Source organism: Chionomys nivalis, chromosome 5 (genome assembly GCF_950005125.1).
Source record: "Chionomys nivalis chromosome 5, mChiNiv1.1, whole genome shotgun sequence".
In the NCBI taxonomy this organism is placed as follows: Eukaryota; Metazoa; Chordata; class Mammalia; order Rodentia; family Cricetidae; genus Chionomys; species Chionomys nivalis.
Window position 1 is genome coordinate 34,475,086 of NC_080090.1, and position 15,461 is coordinate 34,490,546.

Sequence of the window (15,461 nt, forward strand, 5' to 3'; positions counted from 1 at the left end):
CAAGCGAGCCTGGACCTGTTCTCTGGGCACAGGCAGCAGATCGGCAAAGGGAAAGTTTCAGGTTTCTTAAGCCTCCAATGTAAAATGTATCACTTCTGCCCCTTTCTTTTGACTACGGGGACTTACAGGGCCTGCCTTGATTCTCAGAGGAACTGTAGAGGCAGTCACCTTACAAAAAGTGTGGCAACAGAAATGGGCAACAAATCCTGGCACTATTTGTTACCAATGACTTCAATTACGAGAAAAGCTTTCACCTCCACTAGCTGTGAAAATCTTAATCCAGGGCTGGGCCTGTCAGCTCAGTGGTGGAGTGCTTGCCTGGCACATGGAAGGGTGGAGTTCTAGCGCCACACATAAACCGCTAAACTTCTGTGTCCAACTAGATAACCTCAGAAAATAAAGGCAAACCCGAAACTAACAGGATGGTCTGAAAAAAAATTCCAAGCCAAAGATTTTAATGTATCTTTTGCAATTATTGATTGACCAAACAGACAAACAAGTTAGTCAAGCTATAGAAGCTGAACAGAATTAGAAGTAATTTAATGTTAGTGCTTGGTTAGCAAATATTTATGTTTATATCTGTGCGTGTGGCACTGTCTGTGTGTCTCTTCCCTCCTTATGCTGTAGTGGAAGAAAACATGCTAAGTTAATATGTAAGAAAAACAATAATTATGGAGACAAACGACAGGAATTAGAGAACGCTGGCAGAAGGGCCAGCAGAGGTGAAGGAGCGAGTCATACGGGTCTGGAGAGCTGCAGAGGCTACAGTCAGCACGAAGGCCTGAAGCAAAAGCCCGCTCAAAGCTAGCAGACAGAAGGCAGGCTTGGCAAAGTGGAGGGATTGGTGGTTGTCATGGGTCCATCATGAAGGTCTCTGGGCCATGATAAGGATTTGGGAGGTTGTCTTAGTGATGGGGAAGCATCTATTTTTTTTTTTTTTTTTTTTTGGTTTTTCGAGACAGGGTTTCTCTGTGGTTTTGGAGCCTGTCCTGGAACTAGCTCTTGTAGACCAGGCTGATCTTGAACTCACAGAGATCCGCCTGCCTCTGCCTCCCGAGTGCTGGGATTAAAGGTGTGCACCACCACCGCCCAGCTGAAATGGTTTTTAGTTTTTTTTTTTTTTTTTGACAAGGTATCATGCAGCTTTAGTGGTGAGGACCTCAGGGAAAGGTCGTTTCCAGAGGCAAAAGTAAGAAATCAAGACCTCTTAGAGGTTGCTGGGTACCAAGTCTTGTTAGACAGCACAGTCCAGGCAATCCCCCTTGCTTTTTTTTTTTTTTAACTACCTAGAGGGTAGTTTATTCCCCAAGGGATATCAGCATCTCCAGAGAACATATTCCAATTATCCTGGAAAACAAGGTAATTGGAACTGTGATTGTACTCATCTTCTCAGTTCTTTTTTTTTTTTTCTTTTTTTTTTTTTTTTTCTTTTTTTTTTGGTTTTTCGAGACAGGGTTTCTCTGTGGTTTTGGAGCCTGTCCTGGAACTAGCTCTTGTAGACCAGGCTGGTCTCGAACTCACAGAGATCCGCCTGCCTCTGCCTCCCGAGTGCTGGGATTAAAGGCGTGCGCCACCACCGCCCGGCTTCATCTTCTCAGTTCTCACGATGAAAAACCACAAGGACCGAAGGTAATGCTAGATAGCTCAGTCTCCCTTCCAGGGGGAACCTTAATTTATGGAGTCACTAAGTTATCTGAAACTACCGTTAGTGTCTTGCCACTTTCTTTTCAAGGCATAGTCCTACACAAGAGACGGAAATAAGGAGCAGCTTCAGTCGACAGTTATTTAATGAGTACCTACTATGTGTGGGCCCTCTTCTAAAGGTACAGAGCAGAAAACAGGTTCTAAAACCAAGTCTAACAAGAGCTAAGACAAGATTCCTGCCCTCTCTTCCCAGAGAAGACAAACATGCAAGATATGTGAAATAGGGTATGCTAGATGTGGAGAGAGACATCCTTGAGAAATAAAATAAAATGGGGCAGTGATATTTGGGAGTGAGGTACTATAACAGTTTAAAATAGGCTACTCAGGGCTGGGGATACAAGCTCGCAGACAGGGAACGTGCCTGGCATTTGCTGGACCTTGACTCAGTCCCAAGCAGCTCTTTCTCCTCTCTCTCTGGGAGAGATTCATTAAACACCTAGCATTCATTCCATCTAAATGGATGGAAACAGCCTGGCCTCTGAGAGGAGGCACACAGGGGGAGGGAGAAGGGAGAACAGCAGCAGTGGGGTGCAGACAGGAAAGAGGAGGGGCTGCTTTGTCAGCAGGAAAGGGCAGGGTCTAGCACACATCTTGTAGTGCTTTGTAACCAACCACTATAATATGCAAATGTACAGTCTATAATTTATTCCCCACATCCTAGTACAAAGGAAAAAAAAATGTTGTTCACTTCTGGTTTTATGGTACTGGGCTCTTTTTTTTTTTTTCTTCCAAGACAGGGTTTCTCTGTGTAACAGTTCTGACTGTCCTGGAACTCACCCTGTAGACCAAGCTGGCCTTAAACTCACAGAGACCTTCCTGCCTCTGCTTCCTGAGTGCTTGAACTGAATTTTAAGTTATATTTTATGACACATTTTCCAGAAAAGAACTGAGGGTCTATTTAGAAAAGCTAGTTCTGCCACAGCCCATGCCTGAGTTCTAACTAGGGAACAGGAACAGCAGAAGAAATGCACCCTGCTAATTTTCTTTACAGGAGAAAGTATAAGCCCACTCAGGGGGAGTTCCAAGTAGTGGGGGTCTTGCCTTCCCTAGACAGCACACAGAAGGGCAGCCTGTAGCATCAAGGGGCACAGACTGGGTTCGGATCCAGGATTATAGCCATGTAACTAGGACAGTGTTGGGAAACCTTTAGACATAAGGAGGGGAAAGAGCATCAGATGAAGGAGTTGCCTGGGTTTTTGATCAGGTGAATATCATGTGACATCGGGGGTGAGAACTGTGGAAGAGAAAAGGACTGTTTCTGAGATAAACATTAGCAGGGTATAGCAGTACACATCTGTAACTTCAGGACTTGGGAGTAAGGCAGAAGGTTAAAGAGTTCAAGGTCATACTGAGTACTGCAGCATTGTCTCAAAAGCAACCAAACAAATGAATCAAAAAATAGGTCAGGACTCAAGTGAATACAACAGGCAGCTTCTGGCCTGTATGTCATCCAGTCATTATCCCCTTCTGGTGTGGCACTCAGGACCATGGCAAGGGTCTTTACAAAGCATTTGCCTTCCACAGAGCTAAAGAGGTTAAGGTTGTACAGTCTTTGGGGGCTAGAAGAGTCTCAACTCTCCTCAAGATAAGCCCTGGATGTGGCACAATCTCTATCAGTCCTGATACAGGGCTAGGAAGGTGGAGAGCCCTCGCTCACCACAGCTGGGTATTCATGCGTCTAACCTCCTCAGACCCAGGCTCGCTATTTCCCTTCAAAATTTACGTACAACTGCTGGGCAGTAGTGGTGCATGTCTTTAATCACACCACTTGGGAGGCAGAGGCAGGCTGATCTCTGAGTTTGAGGCCAGCCTGGTCTACAGAGTGAGTTCCAGGACAGTCAAGAGCTACACGGCAAGACCCTGTCGCAAAAAACCAAACCAAACCATGTACAACTTCTTTCCCCACTTCCCCAACCCCAGGCTGATTTGAAACCCTCTTCTTCAGCCTCCTTAGCACAGGGGCCATAGGTGTTTGCAACCATACCTGGTTTCATGTGTAACTCTGCTACATTTAGGACTATCCAGGCAATCCAATAAAGTTAGTTGCAGTATCTTAAGCAAGTGCCAGCCTTCCTGTTTCCTTTTCTGGACATTAGGGAGAAGAGTCTAGGGTATAAACGAGTTCTCTAAAATCCCTAGCCTCATTCCTCATATGTATTAGGTTCTCTGCTCTTTTGAGCTGGGAATAGAACCCAGGGCTTGCCTATGACATGCGAGTGATCTATCACCAAGTTATATACGTCAAACCCCATTCTCCTTTCATATCTCAGTCCAGACTGACCTGGCATGCCCAACGCTCCTGCTTCAGCCTCAGGACTGGCATTATAGGTGCCCATCCTTGCTCTCCCCCTTCCTCACACAAACTCGGTGGATTATATTGTTGCCAAATGCTGTGGCTATATTATAAACCAGTGCTTGTCAAACTTTGATGTGTGAACCAGTTGCCTGAGGGAATCCCACTAACCTGCAGATTCTGATGGCTGGAGTTGGGGTGGGGACAGGAATTATCCCTTCCCAACAAGGTCAAGGATTATGCCTAAATGCTGACTATGGGTCCTTCTTTCAGTATCAGGAATTCAACACAACTGAGTTCCATCATTTAATGCAAGGACATAAAATCCATAGAAGGGTGCTGAAGACCATTTCTTTAAATAGCTAACCTTCCCACTTTAGTTTCATTTAGCATCAAGGCCTGCCAAATGCCCATCACCAGCAGGGTTAGGCCAGAAAGATATTTCCCTTGGTCTCCGAAGCTCCTCCAGGAAGATCTTGCAACTGCCTCTCGCTACCTCTTCTGGTTGTTTGATCTTACCTTTTGCCTCTGATGATGATTACCCTTTAATTAGCACCCACCACCATGTCATCTAAATAATTAAACTAAATGCAGTCTGCACCACTGCCAGTCATCTTCAAACAAATGACAAAACAAGATCCCAGGCTGCTGATTAAAAAAAAAAGGACAAAATTGACCCAAATAAGTCATGTATGTATACCATATATAGTGCAAGCCCTGCTAACAGGTTCCTTCGAGGCAGTTACGGAACAGGTGGCTTACTCTGAAACCAGGATGAGAATGTAAATACACAGTATCAGGGAAATTGCAGACGCAAGAATGTAAATTATGGGACTTGGCATCAAAATGAAAACAATTCAAGTGTGTTTAAAATCCACCTAAATTCCTACTGGGGCACATTTACCTCCCCACCCCTGGTTGGCAGAAGGGAGTGCCAGGGATCTGACCAAGGCCATGCTGGAGAAGCACTCTGCCACTTACTCATCCGCCCAGCCTCAAGTTTTTATTTTTCCTCTATGATTTTCCTGACTACATCGGAGGGGTCTTGCAACTTGAGAGAACTTTAAAAGTAAATCTGGCAGAAGAAGTGCCCTTCTCGCTAAACATATTTAGTAGTTTTCTAACTTCTCAGGAGAGTGTCCATTAGTTGCCTATCAAACACCAAGCCTGATGACTCACGCACACATTTCTCATAGGGGAAACTGATTGTGCTAAGTTTTAGAAAGCTATTTCCCCATGGAAGGCTTAAAATGAAGCTTCTCCAAATTTCTCAATTAGGTAATACACTGTCACGGAAAAAAGTCTCGGTAGACTGGAAAATTTAAAATAATACTTCCGTCCATCATCCACTACCTTCCTGCCCCGACTAGTCAGTTAAAAACAACAAGCAACCCCTCCAAATCAACCAAACAAATGAACAACTTTATTATGAACAATTTTAGATATAAACACTGGTAGGACAGTATGTGTGTACACATCTCGCAGCTCTAACAACGAAGAACATTCTCGGTTTACTTATTCCCCTATTCCAGTTTTCACAGGCATAGTCTAAAGCAAAATAAACATCGGATCATTTTACCCGTCCACACTTCAGTATGCCTTTTTATTTAAATCACATCACCGTAAGCACATTCAATAAAGATGACAATAATTCCTTAGTAACATACAACACCCCGTGTGTGTGTGTGTGTGTGGTGTCACTGCTAACAGGTGGGGGACAGGAGACAGACTTCGGAGTGGGGACGAGTAGGGGGGGAAGAGGATGAACGGCCGGGCTGAAGCGGATAGTGGCCGTGAAGAGACCGGCCACCGGCTCCTCCTGGTTTCGGTCCTTGTTACCTGCGTAGGTCCGCTCGCACCGTCAGACTGGGTCAAGGGCGGCCCCAAGCTCCCCGCCTCCAAGGTCCGGGCGGTGGCCCAGCAGGCTCGGCGCAGCTGCACAATTCACAGTCCCCAGACACCCGAGGGTCCCTGGAGGGGAAACGATTGACACAGCTGCCTGCACTGTGCCCCGTGCCTTCCCGCGCCGCACCTGCGTCTTGTCGCGTGGCCAGGAACTAGAACTGGCTCCCGAGCCGGTGAGGTCCAGCAGGCCCGCAGCCAAAACTCAGGCCCGCAGCCAGAACTCTGCTCCAGGAACCCGGCTTCAGACACCAGGACCTCGCGGGAGGGAACTACAACTCCCGTCGGGCTTCGCGACGCGACCAATGGTGGTAGCCGGCGCGTGCGGGGCGCGGCGCCTGCGCGGCGGTTTGAGTAAGCGGCCGTACGATTGGCTGCGGGGTCGGGTGGCCGCGCGGGGCCTGTGGGAAGCGGAGTGACGGAGCGAGCGGCTGTTGGAGGAAGGAGGTGGGGGCCGGGAGCGCAAATGGCGTTGAGATGGTTCAGGGCCCTGTTCAAACTCCAGCGCTGACCATTCACCGGCGGAGGCGGCGGCGCAGGAGGCGGCGGCGGCCCAGCGGGAGCACGTAGCAGGCTCGGCACCGGCGGCGGCCGTCAGGGAGGCCTAGGCTCTGCCCGGCCGGCGCGCCTAAGCTGGGGAGGGAAGTTGCGGAGCCGCCGCTCCTCCCCCCCCTCCTCGACCGGGCTTCCTATTTACCGAAGCGGAGCCACTGGCTGTGACGGCAGCAGAGCCCCCTCGCCTCTCTGGGCGCACCGGTCGGCACTGTTCTCCCGCGCGGGGCTCCCGCGCCCGCCCGTGGGCCGTTGGGAGCGGGGGAGGCGGAGGCGGCCCGAGGCCAAAGCACCCGCCAGGCGCCGAGGGTAAGTGAGGTCTCGGGCGGCTGCCTAGGCCCGGAGTGAGCCGGGCTGGGTGGAGGAGGCAGGGGCGGTGCGAGTCTCGTTGCTCACCTGGCTTCTAAGGAAGTTGGGCACTGACCGATCTGAAGAACTCTTTTCCCCCTCCACCTCTTAATTTCCCGTTTAAGTTCTTTTTCCGGGCGGCCGACTGGTTCACTTCTCTCTTCCGAACGCGGTCCGGTTGGTTTCAGTGCCGAATTCTTTGCCCCGTAGTTTTCCACCGCCTCTAGCCGTCACCGAGGCCTTGCTTCGGGGACTCGGTAGCAGAAGCTTCCGGGGCGTCCGAAGCGACATCCCTTTCCTGGGCGGTGGGGGTTGGGAGGAGAAAAGTTGCGGGAGCGTCCAGCCGGAGGGGTGTCTGGGTTCTAGCCTCCGGGCGCACTCGCCGCCCCAGGTGACAATTCCTGCTTCCGTCTATTTCCCCCTTCCACGTTCCTCCCTTGATGGAAGCCCCTAATGCACTTTGGGGGCGTGGGAGAGGCTAGGTTTCTATGCAGTTTAAGTGTGAGGACTCCCCCCCCCCTTCCCTAATTTAAATCCCTGCACCCTTCCCTCAGAAGTCGACTGGGCTTTGGGCAGAGGCCCAAAGATCGGAAAACACTTAGTTGTGACCCCTCCTTTGCTATTTAGTTAGGACTGTTGGTGGAGTTTGGAGCCTGAACAAGATAGTGTGTCTGAAATGTGTGTAAAATGTCATGCCAGATATATGTCCACTCCGGAATTTGTACATGTGCTATGCTTAGATACTGCCATCACAGGAGTCTGACTTTTTTTTTTTTTTTAAAACGGGCGTTATAGAAAACAATAAAAACAATCATACAATGAACTCTCTTGTATTTATCTCTATTGGATTCAGTAGACAGTAACTCAACCATATTTGCCTCATCTACACGTTTCCCAGTGCTTAATATTAAAAGGCCACTGATATTATTTCTTCAGTATTTAATGATGTTATAATACATCAGTGTGTATTTGTGAGACACGATCTCTTAAAAAGTTCAGTTGTCTTATCACTTGACTCAGTATCAAATATTCATTTGCAGACCTTAAACTTTGAACAGTGAATGAATGCTTTGTGGTTTTGACTGTTTTTTAGGGAGAGTTTTCAGATGTTGCCATAGAGGAGATCAAGTCTAGATTTTTGGTTTGACCTTTAGTCAGCATTTTTAGATGATTGCCATGTATGTGTGTCCAAAACATTCCAGTTTTGTTGGAATATATAAATGTAGGACTGCAGATCACAGCTTAAAGAAATGACTTTATTTTCTTGTCTTTGGTAGCTGCCCAATTATTATACTTTGTTTTGTTTAATAGACTATACTTAACAAGAAAGACAATAAAGCTTGTTAGTGTTCCAAACTACAAAATGGAAACTCTCTGAGGAAAGCTAAATTTTCTCTTAGCCCAGATGTGTATGATGACTAAATTGTTATTTTGTCCAATCAGAATTGGTTTCAAACATTAGTTGTGCGGTGGGGGTGAGTCTTTATGAATAGTTGCTGAACTAAATTGAATAGTGATTCATTAAGTTGTAAGAACTTAATAAAAATATTAAAGGTGTAGGTGGAAAACATTTGAAAGCATAAGTTAAATATTCCCATTGTAAGTTTCAAAGTAATGAAGATTTTTCAAGACTTAAGCATTGCTTACCACCCCCCAGAATTGATAAATTGATATTTAAACTGCAGGTCAAAGTGTTAAGAAATGGATAAGGATTGATTGTGCTGTAAAAGTACCATAACTTGTAGTTTTAAAATGTTTGACCTTTGACTTCACTTGGAAATTTTTTTTCTGGTATATTTTTAGGTAAATCAAGTAGATTGATTTGTTTGTAAATTGAATAGGAAAATAAAGGCTATGTGTTTCTATCTTTTTATTTTTTATTCTTTTTATTTATTTTGGTTTTTTTGAGACAAGGTTCCTTTGTGTAGCTCTAGCTATCCTGGAACTCACTTTGTAGACCAGGCCGACCTCAGATTCAGAGATCCGCCAGCCTCCCAAGTGCTGGGATTAAAGGAGTATGCCACCACTATTTTTATAATAATAAATCGTGTACCTTTGTAAAATGGAGTTAATCAACTTCAGAAAATTGTCACTCGGCAAATGAGCACAATACTATAGTGATAAGGAAGATGAGATAAATGAATTCTTATATTTAGGGAAATGACCACTAAAGGAACTTTTTTTTTTTTTGAAATATTTATTTATTATGCATTTTTTTTTTTTTTTTTGGTTTTTTGAGACAGGGTTTCTCTGTAGCTTTGGAGCCTGTCCTGGAAATAGCTCTTGTAAACCAGGCTGGCCTCGAACTCACAGAGATCCGCCTGCCTCTGCCTCCCAAGTGCTGGGATAAAGGCGTGCGCCACCACCGCCCAGCTAAAGGAACTTTTTTAAAAGTCAGTTCAAATGACTTTAGTCCAAAAATCAGAGTCTTTAAGGTGAGGTAGAAGTTATAGATTGTACTATATTAGAAAATAGCAGTTTTCTGACCCTTTATATGAAGAGCAGTAAAATTTCAAAGGACTAAAATTAGTCATTTGACATCGTTTAGATCTTGGAAAACTTAATATATTGTGGTTAATGATTTTCTATTTGGGTACTCTATTGAGATTTTTTTTCTGGTTAAATTGTGTATTAAGAATAGTTCATTTTGGGGGCTGGAGAGATGGCTCAGTGGTTAAGAGCATTGCCTGCTCTTCCAAAGGTCCTGAGTTCAATTCCCAGCAACCACATGGTGGCTCACAACCATCTGTAAAGAGGTCTGGCGCCCTCTTCTGGCCTTCAGGCATACACACAGACAGAATATTGTATACATAATAAATAAATAAATATTAAAAAAAGAATAGTTCATTTGGAACTTGAGAAATGTCTTAAGTTAGATTTGTAGATACTGCATTACAAGTTGGTTAGTAAACTTTTTTACTCTGTAAGTTTCATACGAGTATGTATTTATTATAAAACAAACCAAAACACCACCAAGCCTGATGGATGGAAGTATAGGATGGAAAACAAGCCTCTTTAACTTACTCGTTTAAACTAGTTTAAAAGCAAGTCCTAGGATCTTCGTTTTATAAAATGCTTAAAATTTGTTAAGAGATTGTTGATTATATTTTCTTAAATTTCTTTCCACAGGGAATATGAAACAGGTGTCAAAATGACATCCAGATTTGGAAAAACTTACAGTAGGAAAGGAGGAAATGGCAGTTCAAAATTTGATGAAGTTTTTTCCAACAAACGGACTACTCTTAGTACAAAATGGGGAGAGACCACATTTATGGCTAAATTAGGGCAGAAGAGGCCCAATTTTAAACCAGATATCCAAGAAATTCCGAAGAAACCTAAAGTAGAAGAAGAAGATACTGGAGATCCTTTTGGTTTTGATAGTGATGACGAGTCTCTACCTGTTTCTTCCAAAAATTTACCCCAGGGTAAGGGCTCCTCTTACTCAGAATCTAGTGACGCTGCTCAGCTCGAAGAAGTCACTTCTGTACTTGAAGCTAATAGCAAATTTAGTCATGTGGTGGGTGAAGACAGTTTTGCTTCTGATAGATGCTTACTTATGGAGGATACTTTGATTGGGAAAGAAAAGAGCACAAATAGAGTCTCAGAAGACCATGCAAACAAAAGTAGTTGTTCTAAATTAATAACTTCAGGTAAGTTTTGATGTTCTTTATAAGCCAAGAGAGCTTTTTATAAACCATTATGTGATAGTAAAATTTTATCATTTGTGTGTGTATGCATGTGTTTGAAAATTAGAGGACAGTTTGTATAGTTATTTCTTTCCTTGTTTCCGTGGGTTCCAGAGATCAAACTCAGGTTGCCAGGCTTGCATGGTAAGCACCCCTGCTGAGACATGTTACTGGCACCTTACAAGATGTGTATGCATGCACACTCGTGTGTTATTACTTGCTTTCTCCCCTTCATTTATGATCAGTAGGGGCTATTGGTAAGGTTTTTTTTTTTTTAATTTATTTTTATTTCATATGTATGGATGTTTTGCCTGCATAAATATCTTTACTGTGCATGCTTGGTGCCCTCAGGCTAGAGGGGAGCTGCTGGAGTTAGCTGTCACGTGGTGCTGGATCTAGGTCCTCTGGAAGAGCAGCTGTGCTGTCCCTCTCTCCAGTCCCCTTAAAAGTTGTTTGGTTTTGTGTTTTGTGTTTTTTTTTTTTTTTTTGGTTTCTCTGTAGCTTTGGTGCTTGTCTTTGAACTAGCTTTTGTATACCAGGCTAGTCTTGAACTCACAGAGATCCACCTGTCTCTGCCTCCTGAGTGTTGGGATTAAAGGCATGCGCCACCGCACGGCTGTTAAAAGATTTTTTTAAAAAGAATTTATTTTAACTTTATTTTATGTGCATTGGTGTGAAGGTGTGAGATTCCAGGGAACTGGAGTTAGAGACAGTTGTGAGTTGCCATGTACCAGGAACTGAACCTGGGTCCTCTGGAAGAGCAGCCAGTGCTCTTAACTATTGAACCATCTCTCCAGTTCCCCTTATAAAGATTTTTAAAATTTTGAAGAACTCAATTGGGTTGAGTTTTTCATTCAAATAACTTCTTAGAAACTTGTTACCTGGTGTATTTTCAGAAGTCTTTCTTACCTTGTATTTGTTAGATAGTGTTTTGTATTGTAGATTGGTTGGCTACTGATAATGACAAGATGGTAATTTACATTGAGGATAATTAGAGTTTTCTCTTAAAAGTAGTTCCAAAATTATTGAATAGAGACATGGAGTGTTACATAAATTGAGATTAACTTTAAGTATTTGGGCCAGTATTACATCAGTCTTCTGTGAGATGTTTGAGACTTAGTGAATGATATAGATGGAGTTAACTAAATGAATATTTAAAATGTGGTGAAAGTGATATGATTTGAATCATGCAGGCATCCTGTCAACAGTAGGTTAAGGATGGCTATTACAGTTGAAAATTGTCTTTAGGTCTCTATCGTTTTCACAAATTTTGGTGATGGCCACATAACTGTCCTATTTTGAAGGAAATAAATAGAAATGCTGGTACTGTGACCCACAATGAATTTGGTAGACTTACTGTAAGGCACATCAAGTAGTATAATGGAGGGTGACTTGCATAGTTATGCTGAAAATGCTTAACATTTTCCCCACTTTTTCTCACCTTTGGTGAGCCAGCTGTTGTCATTCCCTTGATCTCTGGGTTAACACCCATTTGGTTGTTGCTTTCTTCATATTTCTCCTGAAGCATTGTTCTTAAGCTTAGATTATTATTAAAAAGATAAAATAAGCAAGACAAAAGCAGCCTCAAACTTTCCAGATTAGCTTTTAAAATTTTTAAAAGATAAGCTAGTGGCAAAATCAGAATGAGATTTTTAAAATATTTATTTTTTAAAATTTTTTTAGATGGTTTTGCCAGCATTTATGTATGCATGCCACATGCATTCCTGCTGCCCACCAAAGTCAGAAGAGGGCATCTGAACCCCTAGAATTGGGAGTTACAGACAGCTGGGAGCCACCATGTGTGTGCTGGAAATAGATCCCAGGTCCTCTTCAAGAGCAGCCAGTGCTCTTAACCACCAAATGAGATTTATTAATATGTTGTTGACCCTACTATTTGTTCAGATTTGGCCTGGACCCTGAGAATACTGTTCATTTTGAAGTGTGTGGTATTCTTACTGTCATTTCTTGTGGATTTGTTTTTTTTTTTTTGTTTGTTTTTTTTTGGTTTTTCGAGACAGGGTTTCTCTGTGGTTTTGGAGCCTGTCCTGGAACTAGCTCTTGTAGACCAGGCTGGTCTCGAACTCACAGAGATCCGCCTGCCTCTGCCTCCCAAGTGCTGGGATTAAAGGCGTGCGCCACCACCCGGCTTTTTTTTTTTTTAAGTTTTTATGATTTATTTATTTTTATGTGCATTGGTGTGAAGGTGTGAGATGTCCTGGAACTGGATTTTCAGGCAGTTGTGAGCTGCCATGTGGGTGCTGGGAATTGAACCCGGGTTCTCTGGAAGAGCAGTCAGTGCTCTTAACTGCTGAGCCATTTCTCCAGCTCTTCTTGTGGATTTCTGATAGTTGTTTTACATATGAGGCAGGTAGCCTGGAGATGGAAGAGGAAAATGGCAAGTTGTTAAAGTTGTTATGGAACACCTAAGGATACAGCTTTGGAATATGAGGCACCCAGTGGTGGAAAAGGCCTTGGTGGTAGAGGGTTGAGAAAAAAATAAATGTTTAATAAGGGGGTAGGAGCATTTATAGGAATTAATTGCTTATGTGTCTTTTTTTCTTTTTCTTTCTTTTTTTTTTTTTTTTTTTTTTTTTCCGAGACAGGGTTTCTCTGTGGTTTTGGAGCCTGTCCTGGAACTAACTCTTGTAGACCAGGCTGGTCTCGAACTCACAGAGATCTGCCTGCCTCTGCCTCTCGAGTGCTGGGATTAAAGGCGTGCGCCACCACCGCCCGGCTTTTGCTTATGTGTCTTTACATGTGTCCATATTACTGTTGGAAGTTGCTAGAAACTAGCTAGTGCAGTTTTCTGTGGGTTGATAAAGCTTCCCATTCCAGTGTTGCTAAGTTGTAGTGCCTGTATTGACCCTGTATCCACATTCCATTTTAATGAATTTTGAGGAGAAAATATATACTAAAATACAGATAAACAGATATTCAAAAAAAAAATCTTACTTTGTTTTTCTTGTTACAAAGGCACACCTACCCAGGTGTTGGTGGTGGTATACTCTTTAATCCCACCAGTTAGGAGGCAGGGGCATGTTGATTTCTGTGCAGGACTGTTACAGAGAATCCCTCTCTCAAAAAACAAAACCAAAAAACCAACAACAAAAAAGCAAAAACACAGTGTGAAGGGAAAAATATAGCAGTATGATTTTTTTCTTTTCTTTTTTCTTAAGACTTATTTATTTATTTATTTATTATTTATACAGCATTCTGCCTGCATGTATGCCTGCACACCAGAAGAGGGCACCAGATTTCATCATAGATGGTTGTGAGCTACCATGCGGTTGCTGGGAATTGAATTCGGGACCTCTGGAAGAGTAGTGAGCGCTCTTAACCTCTGAGCCATCTCTCCAGCCCGGTTTTTTTTTTCTTTTTATTGACTTTCTGGATCTGTAAACTCTGGCAGCTCCTATAGGGTAGGAAGCAAACTTTGAGGAAGTCTTTTAATTTTTTTTGGTGGTCTTAACCTATCCTACATGTGTAGATAAATTATTTTTACAAACCATGTAGAAGTTAATATACTGAGCTTTACAGATTTTCTTTTCGTTGCTTCTTTGTCTAAACTTTTAGGATTTTCTGTGTGTTTTTTTTTTTTTTTTTTTGGGCTTGTCTTATTGTCAGTGCCTTTACTTTCACTCAGAAAGCAATTAAATGTTTTATCAACAGTTTGTTCAAAGTGCAAAAGTTCAAGTTCTGTACTATCTTTCAGTGAGATGGCTGTTCAATCACCAATTTCTGCTGTGGAATTATATCACACTAGTGAGAAAAGCTTATGCATTCTTAGGGTTTTATTATTTTTTTCTAATAGTAATATTAAGTGCATCTTTTTGTCTGTACAAAACTATGTGATTAAATTTTTGATATTATAATTCTTTGTTTTAAATATTTTTTAATGAGTAGTACTTTTGAAAATTATGTGTTGACTGAGTTTCTGTCCCGCTTGGTTCCCCAGCCGTTTAGTCCCAAAAGAAATCACACAGTTGGGGCTGGAGAGATGGCTCAGCGGTTAAGAGCATTGCCTACTCTTCTAAATGTCCTGAGTTCAGTTCCCAGCAACCACATGGTGGCTCACAACCATCTGTAATGAGGTCTGGTGCCTTCTTCTGGCCTTCAGGCATACACGCAGACAGAATATTGTATACATAATAAATAAATATTTAAAAAAAACACATAGTTGTCTACATTAATCATAAACTGATTGGCCCATTAGCTCAGACTTCTTACTAACTCTTATAACTTATATTAACCCATTATTTTTATCTGTTAGCCACATGACTTGGTACCTTTTTTGGTGAGACAGTCACATCTTCATTCTTCTGTGTCTGGGCAGGACTGCAAAGGAATGGGCTTCCTCTTTCCCAGAATTCTCCTGTTCTCATTGACCTGCCTCTACTTCCTGTCTGGTTGTCCCGCCTATACTTCCTGCCTGGCTACTGACCAATTAGCATTTATTTAAAATATAAGTGACAGAATATAGACGATTGCCCCACACCTCTTTAATTTAAAGAGGAACTTCAAGATGAAGTCATGATAAAACAGAATGGTGGTTGGGCTAGAGAGATAGCCTAGTGGGAAATGCCTAAAAACTTGAGTTTGATCTCTGGGAACCACGTAGTGGAAGGAGAGAACAAACTCAAAGTTGTCTTCTGACCTTTATACACTCATGTGCACATACTCATGCACTAAGTAAAAGTGAGTACATTAATAATTTTAAAAAATGGTTGCCATTTTCTAAACAGATGCCTAATAGATAAGGAAAAGAGCAGAAAGAATTACAGACTTCTTTCTGCTAAAGAAACTACCTAAGAACTCCAGGAAAAGTTTTGAGTTCATAAAATACTCTAGCCTTTAATTGAAAAGAACACAAAGAAGACATCACAGAATTTTCAGTTACACAAAAATAGAATAGTGAAAGCATTTTAGGTACTCAACTAGTCAGTTTATTTGCAAGGCATCTTTTTCCTCTTGTGAAC

General features: G+C 42.7%; 1 protein-coding gene across 4 annotated transcripts in view; it reads left to right on the forward strand.

The window, feature by feature from the left end:
- The first annotated feature begins 6,281 nt into the window (after window positions 1-6,281).
- Window positions 6,282-15,461, forward strand: part of Wapl (WAPL cohesin release factor) — a 73,123-nt gene continuing 63,943 nt past the window's right edge. For 2 of the 4 annotated variants that reach the window (XM_057769376.1, XM_057769374.1), the window contains exons 1-2: window positions 6,282-6,760; window positions 9,929-10,449. In XM_057769376.1, coding sequence (XP_057625359.1) covers window positions 9,951-10,449 — 499 coding nt within the window. In that variant the 5' untranslated portion in view covers window positions 6,282-6,760; window positions 9,929-9,950. The remainder of the gene's footprint in view (window positions 6,761-9,928; window positions 10,450-15,461) is intronic. The other 2 variants (XM_057769373.1, XM_057769377.1) reach the window with 2 other exon arrangements.